The 18,883-nt window shown below is 37.5% G+C and overlaps 1 protein-coding gene across 1 annotated transcript; it reads left to right on the top strand.

The window, feature by feature from the left end:
- Nucleotides 1-11: 11 nt before the first annotated feature.
- On the top strand, nucleotides 12-17,791 carry rbm6 (RNA binding motif protein 6). The gene is made up of 23 exons (XM_077198161.1): nucleotides 12-88; nucleotides 775-885; nucleotides 2,120-3,665; nucleotides 3,997-4,086; nucleotides 4,270-4,339; nucleotides 5,706-5,779; nucleotides 7,977-8,048; nucleotides 8,167-8,455; nucleotides 8,548-8,705; nucleotides 8,818-8,918; nucleotides 9,089-9,152; nucleotides 9,421-9,505; nucleotides 9,596-9,660; nucleotides 9,770-9,893; nucleotides 13,579-13,676; nucleotides 13,771-14,067; nucleotides 14,175-14,318; nucleotides 15,997-16,068; nucleotides 16,293-16,529; nucleotides 16,683-16,757; nucleotides 16,951-17,027; nucleotides 17,134-17,185; nucleotides 17,279-17,791. The coding sequence occupies exons 2-23, from the start codon at nucleotides 839-841 to the stop codon at nucleotides 17,369-17,371; spliced, it is 3,930 nt and encodes a 1,309-aa protein (XP_077054276.1). The 5' UTR covers nucleotides 12-88; nucleotides 775-838; the 3' UTR covers nucleotides 17,372-17,791.
- Nucleotides 17,792-18,883: the final 1,092 nt, after the last annotated feature.

Here is an 18,883-nt window from a genome sequence, read left to right as displayed (position 1 = left end):
GAAACGGAGTAACTTATGTACTCTTCCGCCTCTTTTTGTCTGTAACGTTAAACCCCAAGGACCCCGCGGAAAGAACACAACAAGATAGGTGAGACGTCTTAAATTGTTTTTACAGACGTTTAAGAGTAGACATTTTCCATTTTAGTTGTAGCTTTTTGTAAAATAAAGATGGATTAAAAAAACGTTGTTTAATTCGCCCATATCTACGTGACATGAAAAAAATGTCTTGATTGAGAGCTAAAGTTAGCACGTTAGCCTTCTTTTATGAGGGCGGGTTTGTGAGCTGAATAAAGAAATAACCCGCCTTCTTATTAATAAATATATGAGCTCTCAAACTAGTATTTTGACATGATGCTTATGTGTATTACTCACACAACGATGTATTTGACATCTAGTTTGACCTCAGCGCTTTTAGATACTCACACTAGTCAGACGTATTGCGTTAGCATGAGGGTTTGACAACGTAACGTTACTTGCTTTTCAGTCTGAATCTCAACCCCAAATTTTCAATCCTGAAAAATTACATGAAAACGGTTTTCATAAGACCTCGTCGTGTTGCTATGCAAATATCACATTTGCATTTGCCTTCTAAAACGTTTAATAGTTAATGAAATGCGTTATTCCTTCTATGACAGAATATCTTTATTTTCTTTGTTCCGTGAAGTATAAGTTATTTATCCGAATGAAGCTTTAAAGCCCGGATGTTATGTGACAATAGATTAAATGACAAATTAATTGATCTTTAATGATCAGTTATATTATTTATTTCCCAAGTGAAACGACGTTCAGCACGCGAAACTCGCGCTGAAGGGAAAGTTTCAAGGAGAGGAGGAACACAATGTGGAACGGTTCAAGACCTGGACCACGAGGAGGAATGCCCTTTCGGTAAGATATTTCAAATCAAGTACACTTCATCGGATGCTCCCACACAAGAGTATGTCATCAATTGTTATGTTCCTATCGGTTCTTTATTGTAGTGCAGTTATACTGTGGGACAACCTAAAAACTCTGTTAGAAATTGCTAACATTTTATTGTACCTGAAATTAATTGCGGTCAGTATGCATCGCACACACACAAAAAAATCAAAACTTGCAGATTTTGCCATTTGCATTTTCTTAAAAAATATTTAAAGGCTGAAATGTGAGGTTTATTATTTTATAATACTTCGGTTTTTGAACTGTTGTTGTTTTTCACATCATTTTACAGTCCTTTTACTGTTAAGATGGTAATCATACAATATAACATTTATTTGTGCTAATCTTAAAAAGCTTTCAATTTGATTTTAAAAAACCCGGTGTCAAACTAGCTGACTAAGTAGCAAACCAAATAGCCTTTATTTTCAAGAAATACAGAACTGTGCAAAAGTCTTAGGCCACCACTAGCTTTGTTGTTTTAGCAAAGTTTTAATGAACATCAATATTTATTTTTTGGTCTCTTTATTAAGATACAAACTGAAAATACAGGAAATATGTACACCACAAATTCACAACAAAATGGCTTCTTTAAGCAAAAATCAGTATTTAGTGTGACGACCTGGACTACTTCCAGTTTCTCAAAGTAGAAACTCTGATTTCTTTTCTGACTCATTTTGAAAGTTTTCTTGGCCTTCCAGTCCTTTTCGGTTTCATTTAGCTTTAAAAGAGCCAGGTTCCTGCTATTGCTCAAGTATAAGGGGAGATCACTAAATACTTGCCACTTTAATATAGAAACCGTTTTTTCAGGTTTTCTTTCTATTTTTTAATACTGCATACAAGTTTCCTGTATTTTCTTGTCATATTCAGAGACTGAAAAAAAATATTATATATGGTCATTATACCATTGCTAAAACAAAGTCTAATGGTGGCCTAAGGCTTTTGCACAGTATTGTATATCTCAAGCACATATTTCAAGCAAAACTTCTTACACAAAGACGTCTATTAGGTTTTATTGGAAAACACTAGGTACTGTTGTATACCTATATCTATATAGAGATATACTCTCTGACATTATTTGGACAGTTTCTGGTTTTGGAAAATGTATATTGTTAATGTGATGAATTACATCTTTGTGAGTCAGTTTATATTTTGAGAAAAAGTAAAAGATTGCAAGGTTGCACTAATGCATCTGGTTTTATTGCAGTGGGGAACCTCGTGGAGGCATGTTTGAAGGTAGAGATGGCCCAATACCGGACTTCAGAGGTAGAGATGGCATGAATATGGACAGGTCACCCATGGACATGAGGCGGTTCGACTGCCCACCCGATATGAGAGGGAGAGATATGGGTCTTCATGACCGAGGAAGAGAGCCTTCCCGAGAGTTTTTCAGGCCTGGAGATGAAATGGACATGAATTTTCGAAGGCGCTTTGAATTGGATCAGAGAAACAACCTTCAGAATTCTCCAGGCTTTATGGGTCAATCCAGGCCACCAATGGATATGGGCGGCAGAGACATGCAAGGTGGTAATATGAGGGGGCCAGAGGATGGATTCATGAATATGAGGGAGAGATTTCAAATGGATATGCCTGGGCTTCCTCCCATTGACATTAGGAGGAGACTTGCTATGGTGGCTATGGGTGGAAATGGAGATATTGGGGACATGAGAGATAGGGAGAGGTCACGAATGGGTGGCATTGATGGATTCAGCATGGACATGCCCTCCAGAGACAGACCAGTGATGGATTTTGAAAGACATGGTGTGACTCCTCAACTTAATCCAAGAGGAAGGTTTGAATCTGATATGGATCTGAGAAACCGCATGGGATCCTCCAATGACTTTAGGGAGCATCCTGCTCCGATGTTTCGAGACAATGATGGTGTTCCCATGGATATCAGAGGAAGACCTGATATGCCTTTGGGTCGTGGTGGCCCAGAATCCATGATCAGAGCCGACGAGTTGACCCTCAGGGATAGAGAATTCCCAGAACCGATTGACAGCCCCATGGGATTCAGAGGAAGAGAAATTGATTCACTCTCAGACGATTGGCGCAGCCAAGGCATGAGAGACAGAGACTCTCTTCCACCGATGTTGGGTAGAACGCCGCCACTTTTCCCGAGAGAGATGCCAGAGAAGTTTTTCTCTAACCGTGGAAAAGATGTAGATCTTGGAGAGCGGTCTCAGTTCAAGGAAAGAGACCGAGACAGGCAGTCTGGGTTTCTGGGAAAAGATGGCACAGGCTTTAATCGATCAGAAAGAGACTCCAAACTCCAAAACTGGGACAAAAATATTCCTAGTGATTTCCCAGGCAGAGATACAACTCCAAAGCCAGCTCTTCTTCCAATTGATCCCCCTCTAAATGCCCCAATTAGAGAAGGTGATAAACCCTGGCCAAGTGACAGAGACGAAAAGCCTGACAGAACTGCACCAGCAGGAAGTAGACCTCCATATTTCCAAGACAAGAACCCACCAAAACAAGAGCATAATTTCGCAAGTGATCATGTGCCCTTTAAGGGATCCAGTGACATTGCTTCAGATCAGGGACCACCGAGAGAAAGCTTGGTGTCTGGGCCAAAGGAAAACCAGGGTAATCGAGGTGAGAGACAGGATCAGGATTATAGGGACATTGATTACCGCACTGGCTCAGGACGCAAATACGACTACAATCTTGGGGATCTTCAAGCCCCTGAGAAAGATGTCAAGGAATCCAAACTGGGTCCAGCTCAAAGACCAGATGACTCTGGTTCTCAGGTTGGATTTTTTTTTTGTTTAATGGAAAGCAAGAAAATCATTTTCTATTCCAACTGCTATTTTATTCTGACTTGCATTAAGTATATACATTTTTTTTTAAAAAATACTTTGTAAATCAATTGATTTTTTTTTTGTTGCTTTAAATTGCCTTAATTCTTGTGACATATGGTAATTCATATGACATATAATGGATAATATAACATTTATTTTCACATCTTAAGTAAACAATTATTTAAAACTTAATACATTAAGCTGATTCAGACGCGCTAGTATTAGAAATTGACTTGCGAATCAACTGAATATTTAAACTGCTGTGAATTTTAATACAAAGGACCAGGATTACAGGAGTGCAGGTGTCCAGGAAAAAGTCACAAAAACCATTTCCATCTCTGGAATTCCTAAAACTGCCACAATGCAGCAGGTGAGCAAGATTTTATTATTCAGACTGTGATCATTTTCATACTATTTTTAGAAAAATAGTTCTTAATAGATTTTAAAAAACATGACAAATTACTGGAATGATTGTCAAAGGAAGTGTTTTTGTCTTTGAATCTGACTGTAGCATTCTTTGTATTTACTCTAATTATTTATTTTTATTTAATAGATTTTGGATGCTTTCGCAGTTCGTGATGGTGTGCCAATGCAGGGCATGAAAATAAAGGACGTAGTGCCAGGTGAGATTTTGTTCATTGTAAATATTGTTGACCGATTCGCAACCACACTTCGCTATTCGCTCTCCGAATCTTACGCTCACTGTCTCTTTTACATCGATTGTACTTTCTGCATTTGAGTCGCTTTTGCTTTCTAAAGAAATGCTCATCAGTATTCCGAACATGCTACAGGATCTCTTGTTTTCCCCTTTCCCCATGTTCTTGTGCGGGAGGTTGAATTTTCTTTGAGTGGCTTCCATCTTTAAGGTGGTATGCGTTTGGAGGGAATTTGGAATTTCTTAAACACGGATCTCATTATAAACAAGTCAATAACTGTCGAAACGCAAATACCAACCATCCCTACTTTGTGATGATACCAACCAGCCCTACGAAGTGTTGCTGCAAAATGCTCTTCTCTGGGTTCGTTTGCCAAAGGTTTCAGTGGTTTTTGAATATGCCAGAATAGTTTCCTTTCTCCACAAAAGACTATCCAATATACCAATATGCTGTTCAGTGTTCCCTGCGAAACCTAAAAATATAGGGCTGGGAATACACATTTTTGGAAATTAATAAAATCATTATAATAAAATCATTAAAAAAGATTCTGTAGTCATTATACTTTTACAACTTTACTTAGCACAGTTCTAAATTACTTGTTTAACTTGAAGAATCTTCCATTTCTGTAAAATGCTATTTAATAATTCTTCTTATACATCTTTATAATTTATAATTCTTTTTTTTAATTACTGCATTTAATTACATAATTATCTTCCTTTTTTTAAACTTGCAGTGATGTTAACATGACATCATGTGTAGCAATGGCATCCCTAGAACTTCAATTAATTATTAGTGAATAGTGTTTTGATTTTTATCATAATCTAATAAATCAGTTAAGGGTTTTGAAGATCCAATATATTCCATGTGATCCCATACACTTCTTTGCTTTATTTAACTTTATTTTTTAATTGTTCAAACTGTTGCGAGTTTGTTGCTGTTGCATGTGGGTCTTTTACGATGTGTTTTAGGTGTAATGTGATTAGACATTTACTGATTAAAATTTAATCAGTGTTAGATAAAGCTCTCTTTTGCACGTTGGTTCTTTTTTTTTGTATTACTACTATTTTTATTTATTTTTTTATAAATGTAGATTTTGGGATCTGTAGTGTCTCTGAGTTGAGGCTGGTCTGATTCTTTGTCAGTGACTTCAAACAATTAAAAGCAAAATTGCTAATGAAATACAATGTGCCAAAACAGGCAAAAGACATCCTGTATGAATTCGCTTTATGACATGTTTCGTGAAACGAACCACTGCTTATTTTCTCTTGAAAATTCTCCTATTTACCTGCATTAACTAACGCAAACCCATCTGTATTTCAAATGCTGTTCCCAGGTTACAGCTACGATACGGCCTATGTGGAGTTTTTAAACCTCGAGGATGCTGTCCACTTCATGGAATCCAACAAGGTGGCCCATCCTCGCCCTCATCCAACGGCTCTGTCTGCTAACAGGAAGAAGGCTTGGGCCTGGGGAGGGGGAGGTGGCTGGGCTCTGGGTGGGAATGGGGTAGATGGGAGACCTTCAAGAAAAGACCTTTCCCACTCATTAATCATGACCAATTAAAACACGCCACTTAGTTTGCAACATTAGTTTTCAGACGTAGCAAGTGAGCATAGTGTAAAGGAATCCAATGTTCTTTGATGATTGCCATAGGTGTATTAGCTGAGTAATCGCTTTCAACTTTTTACACAGAAATACATAGTTTTATGAATTGTTACACTGCATACTGAGTTTGGAATCGGATTTCCATATGTGCAAAAAGTTGTGCAGCAACCATTTCTTCAACTCTTGATATTACTTTCAACGTTTCAACTGCTTCATTTTTTTTTCACCCTCATTTGTCCAACTTGTCATGGTCTTATGATCACTTTTTACTTGCTCCCACTGGCACATTCTGAAGTGGTAATGAAGCAAAATTATGCATTCCTCTTTGGCCTCCTGTATTTTCTTAGATTACAATGATTCAACGTTGGATTTTCAAGATTGCTGTGTTGATTGAAATGCTCTGTAGCTTTTGTAGATTGTCATATTTTGCTGACTTAAAGGGAAAGTGGTAGTTGCTGTTTTCCACATTTTACATTTTTGATTAATAGGTTGTTCTACGATTGTAGGTGAAGCTTTATGCTGTTATGCACGCAGCAGCAGACTCAGTATTATACTTGTGCTGTGTCAACACTTATCTTTCATCCTTACGGAGTTATGGAGTTCCAGAACTGTGCTCTTTGGTTCTGCTTTAGCCCAAAGTCTTTTATTCCTCTTTGCCTGGATTGTGATTTCATCCTCTTGAGTTTGGGTGTCTTATCTCATCCAGCACAACAAACTTGTTCTTTCCATTCCTGCTTACTCCAGCTTGACTGGCTTCATGGTTGTTGTGTATGTGGATGTGTAGAGATCCATGCTGATGTTTGTTTGGACATTTCAGACTTGGAAAATCTAGACTTGTGTGTATTAGTATTTCCGCATTTCTAATGAAACTTTTCTGTAAATATAAGGCGAGTACAAAAACTAAAGTTTGCTTGGGTTTGTGTTGAAAGCTTTTTGGCAGTTGTGCTGAAACTTGAATTCCCTGTGAGTTTTTCTGGTTGTATCAGCATATAATGTCCCCCGTTTTTGTTAAATGTCTGCAAAAGTACCTTTCAGAAAATAATTTTGCCCAGGGTTCTTGTTTCTCCTGAATCTACAAACTATCTCTCTGCTGGCCAGATAGCAGGATAACTTAAAAAAAAACTTTTCTTTATGTCTTTGATCCACTTAAAAAAAAACTACAACAAATCACTGGGACAGTGGTCCAGCAAGACAGTGGGTAAGATGATAAAACGCTGATCACATAACACCGTTAGGTCACTTACCTAGAATGATCTTTCAACCTAAAAGCTGAAGAGCGTTTTTAAAGATTTTTTTTTATTTTTAACATTTGTCCATAAACAGTATTTTTCTTTGATCAGGCATGAACTGGCGACAGTAGGGAGTACTGGGACTTTTCCCGATGGGCCAGCCATTTCATGGAGTTTCTTTTGAAACCCTATTTATAAACAGCATAAATGTATGTGATTTAAAAGGTAAAAGGTTGATGGCCTAGTATAGAATGTCACTGCTGTTTTGAGCCATTTTCACCCTCTCTTAAACATTAAATTCTATGGCCATCCAACCCATTATTATAGTGAATTGTGTACTAGTGGTTAACTTTTTTGCAAGTTTCTCCCCTGCTATCTGTCTGCACACTTGCAAGAAGTGCACTTTTCTCTTTATTAGTCCTGTTTACGGATGACTAATTTGCAGTGGATCTGCTTCTTGTATATAGTTTGACATTACTATATAGTTAGCATTCACATTAAGGTGATAGTACACAAACAATATATAACCACAAAAAGCTTTTACTATACATAAACATTTTCACATTGTAGTGTCTGTATTAAATAGGCAGATAAAAGCAGATTTTAGTCCAAACCTGGGCATAAGCAAAGCCCAGATCAGACCTGCCAGTTTTTAATGGCCTCAAATAGGTTTGCTGGGCATTTTTGGAAATACCTTTCTTTAAGTTGGGTTGGTTTTTTGGGAAGATGACAATAAATTAGCATTAAAATACTTTATTCATGTTTTTTAGGGATCTGTTAAGGTTGGTGACAAGACTGCTCTGCTTAAATATATCCAGCCTGACAAAAGTGTGAAAGAACAGGTGAGTTTCCTTTTTGGTAAAGCTTTGTTTTTAAATGGTAGAGATTTGAATTGATTTTAACTATGATGCAACTCATCCATTGAAATCCTTAAATATAATAATGTCATTTGGATTGCAGTATCATGAATCACCAACAAAAGCTGCTCCAGCCAGCGATGACGGTTTGTTACCAAATCCAGTCTTGCCACTGAATATAAAGGATGAAACTGATGCCGAACCTGTGCAGGATCCCGCCTCTCAAGGTGTGTGGCAGAGAAGCTCCAACTTGACTCCAGAAGCATGGCAACAGCAAGTGGACCAGCAGCTACAACAGCAGGAGGTGGAGCAGCAGACCGAGGAATGGACCAATCAAAGAGCATCACGACAAAACTTGCAACACTCAGATCCAATCTTCAAGGAGAGTAAGAGTAAGTGGTCAACTGTGAATGACATTTTCTAAAAGAAAAGAAAAAAATTATAAAAGGTGGCAGTTTGTTCTAAAGTTTTTGTTTATTTATAGCAATGATTATTAAGAACATTTTGCCCACCACCACCGTGGAGACAATTTTGCAAGCACTCGATCCATTTGCGTACCTTGATGAGCGAAATGTACGTCTGGTTAAAGGGAAGTCACCTGGATCCAAATGCTTCTGCTTTGTTGATATGGATTCGCATGAGGTATATTATTCCTTCATTCAATATTATGATGCTAACTAGAATATAATATGTTTAAAAGCGTAATGGTGTTGGTTGATCCATTAGAAACTATACCACTCATTTTTATATTCAGCATGTGACACGATTGGTGGAGCTGCTCACTAAACCCCGCCCTATCATGATTGATGGAGTCAGAGTTTATGCTGAGGTTGCTAAGCCTTTAAAAAATCAGAAGTAAGTCTCATCTTTGCTGGAATATATGAAAGTAATGAAAGAATATTTTATGGATATTCTGGTTTTAGTTCTTCGAGGAAACATTTCATAAAACATAGACGAAGAAATTTCGATCTGAATTGTTGATTGAGCTTTGAAGCCTTTTAAGGTTACTTGTCTTTTCACTCCAGCTATAGGAGGGACAATGATAAGTCAAACACTTCTCTCCTGGGATTCCCTCCAGATGTTATGATGGTAGGTCATATTTAGGCATAACATTAGTTGTTAATGAACAGACACCTAGAATGTATTTTTTTTAACAAGTTTAAGTTTGAGCTTTCTTTAACTTCATACAACATTTAAAAAACGTAGCACCCATTGTGTGAGATGCTGAAAACCAGCTAAATATATCAGATGGTCGGAGTTCACTTCCATCTAGTGTGTTTTAACGTTGTGTGAATGGTCCATCTTCTTATCGAATATCTTGTATTAAAGTTTTCATATATAATTTTTCTTTTTCTAGCAACAACATCAATATCAGCCGCCACAGCAGCAATATTATCCTCCGCCTTCTCATACGACTATGGGTGTTGCACGTGCTGTACAAGGTATATGGTCTTTACTTTTTCATTATTATGGTTTTGAAATTGATTGTAGCATAGTATATTTAGATGTGTGTTCTGTGGGACTTTCTGCAGGTGACCCAATAAGAGCGGATGTCACATTGTCATCAGCTGCGATGCAGAGTTCAAGCTTTACACAGGTGATTTTCTAGTTATACTAGCACAAAGACACATCTTTTAGACAGGGTGGCCAATTTAAGCCAGGAAAGATTGGTTTTTGGACTGTAACTGACTCTCAGGCTTGCACAGGGTGTGATGTATTCTGAGACAACGGCAATTGTGCAGTCAGTCCAGACAGCTGAGCACCAGACTGCAGCTTTATCTGACGCTGCTCTCCCTGGAGCTGCGGAGAACATTGACGGCTACAGCTACGGTATGGCACTGTTCCGTTTAAAGGTTAACAGGTTTTGTGCAGCGTTTGGAAACGCTTTGTTTGCCAATGGCTTTAATTTGATGGTACTTTTTGGTACTCTTTTGTTAGTATAATGTTTATCGTGCTAAAACATTTGGGTCAAGGGGTAGGGCTTGCTATCTTATAGCATTATATAATTACTGTAAAAAGGCTGAATAGAAATAACATGAGTATATTATTTGACTTAAAGGGTTAGCTCACCCAAAAATGTTAATTCTGTCATTAATTACTCTGCCTCATGTTGTTCCAAACCCGTAAGACTTTTGTTCATCTTCGGAACACAAATGAAGTTATTCTTTATAAAACCTGTGCTATTTCTTTACTCTCCATTGACAGCTAGGCAACTACCATTTTGACGCTTCAAAAAGTTCATAAAGAGATCTTAAAACTAACCCATATGAAATTAGTGGTTTAGTCCAAATTTTCTGAAGAAACACGATCACTTTATATAATGAACAGATTATATAATTTAGGCTTTTATTCACATATAAACATTGATCAGTGAACATAAACAGAAGCCCAACTGAACCTGCTTGATGCGCGAGAATAAACCTTAAGCTCAAACGTGCCGTGTAACATCATAACTGATGTGTGAGTTGATGAATGTGAATAAAATCCTAAATTCAATCTGTTCATATAAAGTGACTGTTCTCTTCAAAAAGTTCATAAAGAGATTGTTAAACTATGAATCGAGAGGTTTAGTGCAAATTTTCTGAAGCGTCAAATTGGTAGTTGATTATCTGTCAATGGAGGGACAGCAGAATTTTGTCAATGGATATCTTCATTTGTCTTCTGAAGAGAAGCAAAACTCTTATGAATGTGGAACAACATGAGGGAGATAAATTAATGACAGAATTTTTATTCTTGGGTGAACTAAGCCAAATAATAAACAGTTTTGTTTATAAATATACGAACCAATAAAGCATTACATGCTAATATGCAATATTTTATAATAATTTATTATTAATACTTGATTCATTTATTTTTTTGTTTTATCTTGTTAACATTCTTAAACATATTTTTCCAAAACATTTGAAAAACAATTTTTAGCAATGATTCAAATGCGTAGTTGAATCAGAGTTTTGAATTGATTTAATAAAGCTGACAGTTTGAAACTAAATGAATTGAACATTTTTGCTACTTAATTTTAAATCAGGAATGCTATTAAAACATCTGTCCTGACTAAGGCTGAACGATTATGGAAAATAATCTAATTGCGATTTTTTTTTAACCAATATTGCGATTGCGATTTAATATGCGATTACTTTTTAAGTTCTTTACCTTCTGTAGTAGTCGACAAAGACAAGCAATAAATCATTGTACAGTAGGGATGGGAATCTTTAGGCAGCTCATGGTCCGATCTAATTTTTTTCTTATTAATTAATCTTAACACTTAAAATATCTATTTAATTACATGTGTAAATATACATACTTTAAAAAAAAAATATATATATATATAGAAAATATAAAAAATATATGTAAACACATTTAATTAAACCAATTACATGTTAAGAATTTTAAATAAGCTATAAACTAATATAGCTTCAAAATATAAGAGCTAGTAAATAAAGAGGAACAAAAAAAAAAAAAACATTACAAGCAATAAACAAAGAGTGCTTTCAGTATTTAAAAGTAGGCTGTCTGAACGTTTTTCATTCAAGAGCTGGAGTGATTTCCCCCCCCCTCAGTTTAGATACGATAAGCTGCATTCACACTAATGCACATATCTCTTTTGAAATTGTAAATGTGGTTTGTCTTGGTGGGTTAAGATATAACTGACAGTGTTAACATTAATTTCACGTCATAAAAGCATTTTGAGATGCATGTACATTTAACCAATGAGTCGCTCACAGCCGCATGCACGAGCGCTCTTCACAAAGCGCGCGTAAGTATTTTAAAATGAAAGCAGCTTTCTCAGTGATTTTTATATTTTTAATATATAAGCCAACTGCATTCCAAAAGACATAATGCCTTTGTGGAGCATTTGTAAGGAAAATTCCGGCGGCCAAGACCGCGCACTGCAAGAGTAACATCAAAGCGACAAAACCTGTGCAATGAAGCCCGCGACTGTCCTTGTAATTCGCTTAAACCCCGAACTTTATGAAAGATTATTTTTCGGAAGGTTCGAGCTGTGTCGTGTTTGTGTGTGTGTGTTTGTGTGAGAGAGAGAGAGAAAGAAATTAGAAGCAAGCAGAATACGGTTGTTTCTAAAGCACGTGCAGCATTATCACTCATCTGTGTTTAAAAACTAAGCTCAGACTCGATCCAGAATTGTTGGAGAGAGAATAAGTAACACAATATCACATACATTAAAGGGGTCATGACATGAGAAACCAAATTTGCCTTGATCTTTTGGTATATAAGAGATCTATGTACTATTAAAACTTCCTGCAAGTTTCTTAGCTTAAGACGTCCTCCCCATTATAAACGAAGCATTTATTTAATCAAGCTCTAAATACAGCTCGTTCTAGATCCATGGTATGAAGTGACGTACCAGTCGTTTGCATATGACCGCCTCCAGCGCAAGACAACTACGCCTTTCGCATCATCGCATGCGTTGTCGTGCAGCGAGTAGGTCTGTTTACAAGGTGACTGCGATGCTAGGCAGATGTGCTGTTTCCGGTTTGAGTCTTTGAATACGCTGCCGAACGATCCAGAAATCAGGGAAAACAGTCGGATGCAGTTTATTTGCAGCATATGCAGCCCGCCAAAGCTTAATTTGAACGGTGAGTGATCGGATGAGTGTGACATGGCATGTTACTGAAGAACGAGCAGAGAGAGAGAGAGAGAGAGCCCCGGCCGCACGAGCGCCTTCAAACTCTCTCTCTCTCTCTCTCTCTCTCTCTCTCTCTCTCTCTCTCTCTCTCTCCCCCTCTCTCTCTCGCACATTTGAATCAAAATCAATTGAGAATTGACACGATGGTAAAAGATCGGAAGACCGAAGTTTCACGTGGTGGAGCATTGTGTAGTCTACGTGTGATACAAAATGATAATGAAAAAAATGATACAAAATGTTAATAATTTATGCATAAGCAGCACTGACGTTAGCCAATCATAACAGTGGGCGTTAACACTGAACTCTTAAAGGGGAAACACCTCCAAAACAGACTGTTTGAATCAGAGGTGAGAAACAGGGTGGGAAAAGGTCATAAATCACTATATTTTTTATTTTTTTTGTACAAAAAAACTATAGTAATACTATAAATGCAGCTAAGGGAACATAATAAAACAAAACCAAAAACCATGTCATGACCCCTTTAAAAATAAAGTGTTCTTTCCTGTATGCCAGACCTATATGCGTAGCTTGCCAAGTTGATGCTTGATCTGCAGACTGCTTTTCTCTCGCGTGTCACGTGACCAGTGTAATCGCAGCTTTTGTGGTTACAAAATCGTGTTTCATCATATTGCGATATTATCGCAAATGCAATTAATCGTTCAGCCCTTGTCCTGACAGACAAATAGACTGGGATTCTGAAACCAATGTTGTGGTCTTTAAGAAACTTGATGCATAATAATAAGGCAGAGTAAATTTTAATATTCAATAATGTTCAAAATATTCTGCATAGATGTATATTTACAGTATTCACTTACTCTAGTTGAAGATCCTTTTTGATCTGATCTTATAATCATGCTCCTGTTATTGCAGGATCTGATGCTCCGGATTTGTCAGCATTCCTTTATGATGCTACATCAGGCTTCTACTATGACCCCCTGACTACCCTGTACTATGACCCCAACTCAAGGGTAAGTACAGGAAATAGCCCTTTAATTCTCCTAAATGTGTAATATGAATAAAATACAGTGTATAATGACATAATGTTTATTTTTGCTTGTGTAGTATTTCTACGATGCTCAGAATCAGCAGTACCTGTACTGGGATAGTGCCACAAAAACCTACGTCCCAGTCCAGAGCTCTTCCACTGATGTTCACGAGCCACCCCCTGAAGTTGGTATTCCTGTGGCAACTGTTGCTGAGGTTATAGCAACGCCCATCACTGAGGAGGAGGTGAAGGTTGTTCCAGAGGTGGCTCCAGAGCCCGGGGCAGAGGTGCGGGCGGATGAGGAACCTGCCCCACGTGCAGAAAAAAAAGAGAAGGAAAAGGAGGAAAAGCCCAGAAGTTTAGCAGCTTTTAAGGTATTAACATGTATTGCATCACATGTTCTGTCCCTTACAAGAAATGAAAACAAAAACAAAAAAACACTGTGTTAAATCTGTGGGGTAATTTTGGATCTGATTATCAGATAATGAAAGACATGGAGCGATGGGCGAAAATCCAGAACAGGCATAAAGAAACCGTACGAGCTCCTTCACCTCTCTTCAAGTCTGGAGATGACCAGAGGCCTTCAAAGGCTGCTGATGCAGCCTTCGCCATCTTTGAAAGGAAGGTGAGAAAACCCTTCTTTTCTTTTCTTTTCTTTTTTTGTCTCCTGTCCATGTAAATAAGGTATGGTGACTCTGCTCTGGAAATATTCATATTGCTATGGCTCAATCTGAGTTAAGAATTTAAACAAACCTCAAACCTTACATACTAAATAAAATGTGTAATTTACCCCCTGCTAGCAACCACAGAAACATGCCAGAGTTTTCGCTAGAAAAAAATGGTTTCGTTTTACGGACATTTTGATGATATGCTGGTCAAATATCGCCTCTTAATAGTCAAGTTGAGGAAAACTGGAGGCAGTTTATGTAACTTAAAAAATGACATAATCAGGCCGTATAGAATGCAACATGTTGTTATTATTAGCTTAACTTTCAAATAGACGGAAAAAAACATGAACGTCCGATTGGCCGCCAATTGTTTTTTACTATGGTTTCAGACACATTCACTTTTTGAAACATTGAGGCACGGATGTAACTAATACAAATAAATAAAACATCTCCAGTTAACTAGCAGATCATTCATTTAGTTTGCTATTAAATAAGAGATCTAGCGATAAAATCTGTTGTTTTTGAAATCAAGCAGAGCGCTCGTGTCCGCTGCTATCAGTTGCATGGACGATGCGCTGCGCGAGTTGCGCAATCTTCACTCGGACGCGCATTTCAATCTATCGCCTTTGTGGTGACTCTATTCATCCCGGTGAAATCACAGAATAAAATGCACACAAACGTGTCCTTGCTTGATATAGACTGTAACTATGCACTGATAAACATATTCAGTTTTGATGAGAGAGAAAAAAAAACGAGTGCGCGGATTAGAACCACTGATCTATAGGCTATAATGAGATGTTCCTGATTCACCATCGTCTGGCCTCTGAAAAAAGCTTTTAAGGCTAGTCTGCCTGGGCTTGGCCATATTTGAAACGTCTCACTCAATCGTTCGTTGTTTAGATCTATATTACAGCCATTTTAGGCGTGCGCTTGATTTGAAATGCAGCATGCGATGTTGTTTCATACCTTTCAAACGGTAGAGCCTGTTCCTTTATATTTATAACATAGCCAAATATCGGTGTATTTTTGCTTTATACATTTTAGGCTTATTCTCAAATTCAGATTGTGTTAGGGGGGCGGGATTATTAGGCAATTTTAATCGGACAATTTGACCGGACAGATTTAATTTTGTCGGACATTTCATTTTTTTACCGGCCAATGTCTGGTAATTACCGGACAACGGAAACCCTGAAACATGCTACAAACCACTTTTTATTCTTTAAAATATAAGAATGCATTGTTTCTCATTACTCTTTCCAGAGGTTGTGCAAAAAGTAATCATTGCCTTTCACTTAAACCGATTGGGTTGTATGTGCCATGTTTATTTTTTATCTGTCAGCAAAATATTGTAACATGGTATTTTTACTCTTATGGAGTGTTGTGTGTTGCAATTTCCCATAAATTATTTAAATGGACCTGCATTTTAAAATCTTAATTTTCTCTTTAATCCTTGCTCATCTGTTTTCACCTGCATGTTTTAGCATCCTCGTTGACAAAGAATGGAAATGCAATAGGCCAGACATGTGTTTTTTTTAAATGAAGTCTATAAACGCCATAGAAACTTTAGCTAATTTTAAATCTTTATTTTAAACGTTTTGTCTGTAATTTTTCCATACTGTTCCCTTATTCATATAGGTCTCTGGTGCAGATGAATTATTCAAGAAGCCTCTTGCTCCTCCGAAACAAAAAGATGAAAAATCATTGAAGGTGAGACTTTACAGTATTAGGATCAACAACAACACACATTTAACATGAACACAAACAAACTTCATGAATTCAGACTCAGTTTTCCCAAACAGCTAAAAGGGCACACACATCACCTTGACCCTGATTGATGAAGGTTATTTGATAACCCACACTAAAGCAGATTTACAGTGAGTGTCATTGTAGATGAAAGCAAAAGTCCCCCCTCTCCCTCTGTGTGTTGGCAGCGGCCCATGGGCTCTCTCGGCATGTTGGCGGCCGACTACGGGGCAGGCAGCGATGAAGAGGAAGAAGAGAAACATGAGAAGCAAGAAGCTGCTCGACCCACAAAGAGCCAGCCGCAGGCGGACGAGAAGGAGGACAGGTTGACAGACTGGAAGAAGATGGCGTGCCTTCTGTGCAGGAGGCAGTTCCCTAATAAAGACGCTCTGCTCCGCCATCAGCAGCTCTCAGACCTGCATAAGGTACCAAATCTCTGACTAAAACTTCTATGGTGTTTGAGGACTGTTGACATAATGCAATTCAAATTTTATAGAGAAGAAATGCATATTATATATTAGTTTTAAAAACTTGTGGGTGAGGTTTTGACCCCTTCATTGTTTTTTTCTGTATTTTAGCAAAATATGGAGATTCACCTAAAAATCAAAAGGTCAAAGAGAGAACTTGAGGCTCTGGAAAACCAGGAAAAAGAGGTATCATTATTCCCTTTTTCAGTTATGTACAGCTGAATCATTTTAGTTGTTTCTAGTAGATTTTTAATCATTTCAGGTCAGCATTGACTTATAAAATAAACATTTAACTCAAATACAAGTATATTTTCCATTGTTTTCTCACAGTAGTCCTCAATGAAATGATTTGCTCTCATTTTGAACCCCTGTCTTTTAGATGAAAATTAAAGAGTCGAACGGTTCACCTGAAGCAAAAAGAAGAAAGCCGCAAAACACATGGGCCGGCACCTCAAGGTTCGTGATTTTTTTCAGAATCCTAATACATTTCATTTAAACTTGGCATTGATATGGACCCTCATACCTGAATATTGACACATGGCACATCGCGGTGTTCTTACAGGGACAGTCATAAAGGCAGCGAGAGACCAGGCTTGGGTTTAGAGACCGCTGAGGTGAGTGTCTATTCAGCTACAGGATGTTTTGAGTTATGGCAGTTGAGGGTCATTGATTTCATCTGCTCTCTCCCTCTTGTTTCTTTACCAAAGCGGAAGAAAAAGGAACCCGTCGTCTGGAATCATGCCACATACAAGCAGGCGGTTCGGAAGGCCATGTTTGCACGTTTCAATGAGCTAGACTGACAGTGAAATTAACGAACACAAGAATTTGTGAATATATACAGACAGGCACAGTGTTGTGTGGTCTGTTGGCAGCTCATTCCAGGCTTTACTCTCTGAACTGATACAAAATTCCTGGAGAAGCTTATTGTGACTGACCCCTCATTTTTGTGAATATGGTGACGTGTGCCTGTGTAAAATGAAGTTATTATTTCCTTGCAGCCAAATGTACTCTTATGTTTAATCATTCTTTTTGTAGCTCTATTCTTCAGGGCGTTTTAAAAAATATTTCCTAATTTGATGATGTACCATGTTTTCCCCCCCTTTTTTATGTAGTAAATTTAAGTCGGATTTCATTTGTAAAATGAAATATTTGAATTAAGGAGCTTAAAAATTACTGAAGTTTGTCCTTGGGTAAATAAACTGCCTCAATGTGACTGAAAATATACAGTTATTCTGTTTTCTTTATATACTGATTTTTTTTTTAATGTGTTATTTTTACATAAACCATCTTTTACACCTTTTTACTCCTTGTAGAGTTCACAAAAGTGTCAGGAATCACTAAAAGAGGATGGAGCCTCTTTTCCTACACCCTCCAGGTGGCAGTACATAACTATTGTCAACATTGCTATTTCAATTTCACATTAAGCCGCACCTCAGAAATGTCTAATGCTGAAAGAATGAATCTACACATGCAGTCTTGAATTTCATCTTTGTAGAAGATTGCCTCGAGTTAAACTTGAAAGTGATGCATTGACAGGAACAGTGCTTTAGTTCATTGCATGCAAAGGCAGAGATTACATTTCAAAGTTCTACAGCCTTCACTGAACCTTTTAGTGCTTTGTTATAAAATGTTGAATCATGTAGTTTATTAGAGCCAATAACCTCTATGCAACATGAGTCTTCATGTTTTAAGCATTTAACTCAGGGATGCCCGATCCTGTTCCTGGAGATCTACCTTCCTGCAAAGTTCAGCTCCAACCCTGATCAAACAAAACTGAGCCAGGTACCGAGATCTTTAAGAGAACTTGATAATTACAGATACGTGTGATTGATCAGGGTTAGATCTGAACTCTGCAGGAACAGGATTTTGTCATTTCCTTATTTAAATTTAGATACATTTATGTGCACAACATTAACTTTTGAAGCACATGTTTGAAGGTATTATAGAAGTCAGCAGCAAGAAATACATCAGCAGAACCTGCAATAAAAAGATCCCTCACCCTGACATTCAATGAGTGTTTGATCCTTTTCTTGGTGGACAAATAGTCTCTGTCCATTGAGTTTGAGCTTGTTGAAAGAAAGGAATGTGGACTGTTTGTTTTGGTCAATCATGCTTGAATGATTGATCAGGCGTAGGACCATAAAAAAGGAAAAAGAGTAATGCACCCCAAAAAGGTTTCTTTTACACTTCCACCTCCCTTTTCAGTCACAGATAAAAGCTGATAATACTTGTGTTAGGATAACATATGGACACGGCGTCTAGATCTCCACAGAGCAAATTTTAGTACTCTGTTTTTTATCAGACTCCGCTTT

This window comes from Siphateles boraxobius, unplaced genomic scaffold, assembly GCF_051911475.1.
Source record: "Siphateles boraxobius isolate OS27281-9 unplaced genomic scaffold, OSU_SipBor_1 41, whole genome shotgun sequence".
In the NCBI taxonomy this organism is placed as follows: domain Eukaryota; kingdom Metazoa; phylum Chordata; class Actinopteri; order Cypriniformes; family Leuciscidae; genus Siphateles; species Siphateles boraxobius.
This window is presented reverse-complemented; position numbering and strand designations above follow the sequence as displayed.

Coding starts and splice junctions, on each gene's coding strand:
- rbm6 (XM_077198161.1), top strand. CDS start 839: ATGTGGAACGGTTCAAGACCTGGACCACGAGGAGGAATGCCCTTTCG. Junction 9,894..13,578: donor CATTGACGGCTACAGCTACG/GTATGGCACTGT, acceptor CTGTTATTGCAG/GATCTGATGCTCCGGATTTG. Junction 17,028..17,133: donor ACATGGGCCGGCACCTCAAG/GTTCGTGATTTT, acceptor GTGTTCTTACAG/GGACAGTCATAAAGGCAGCG.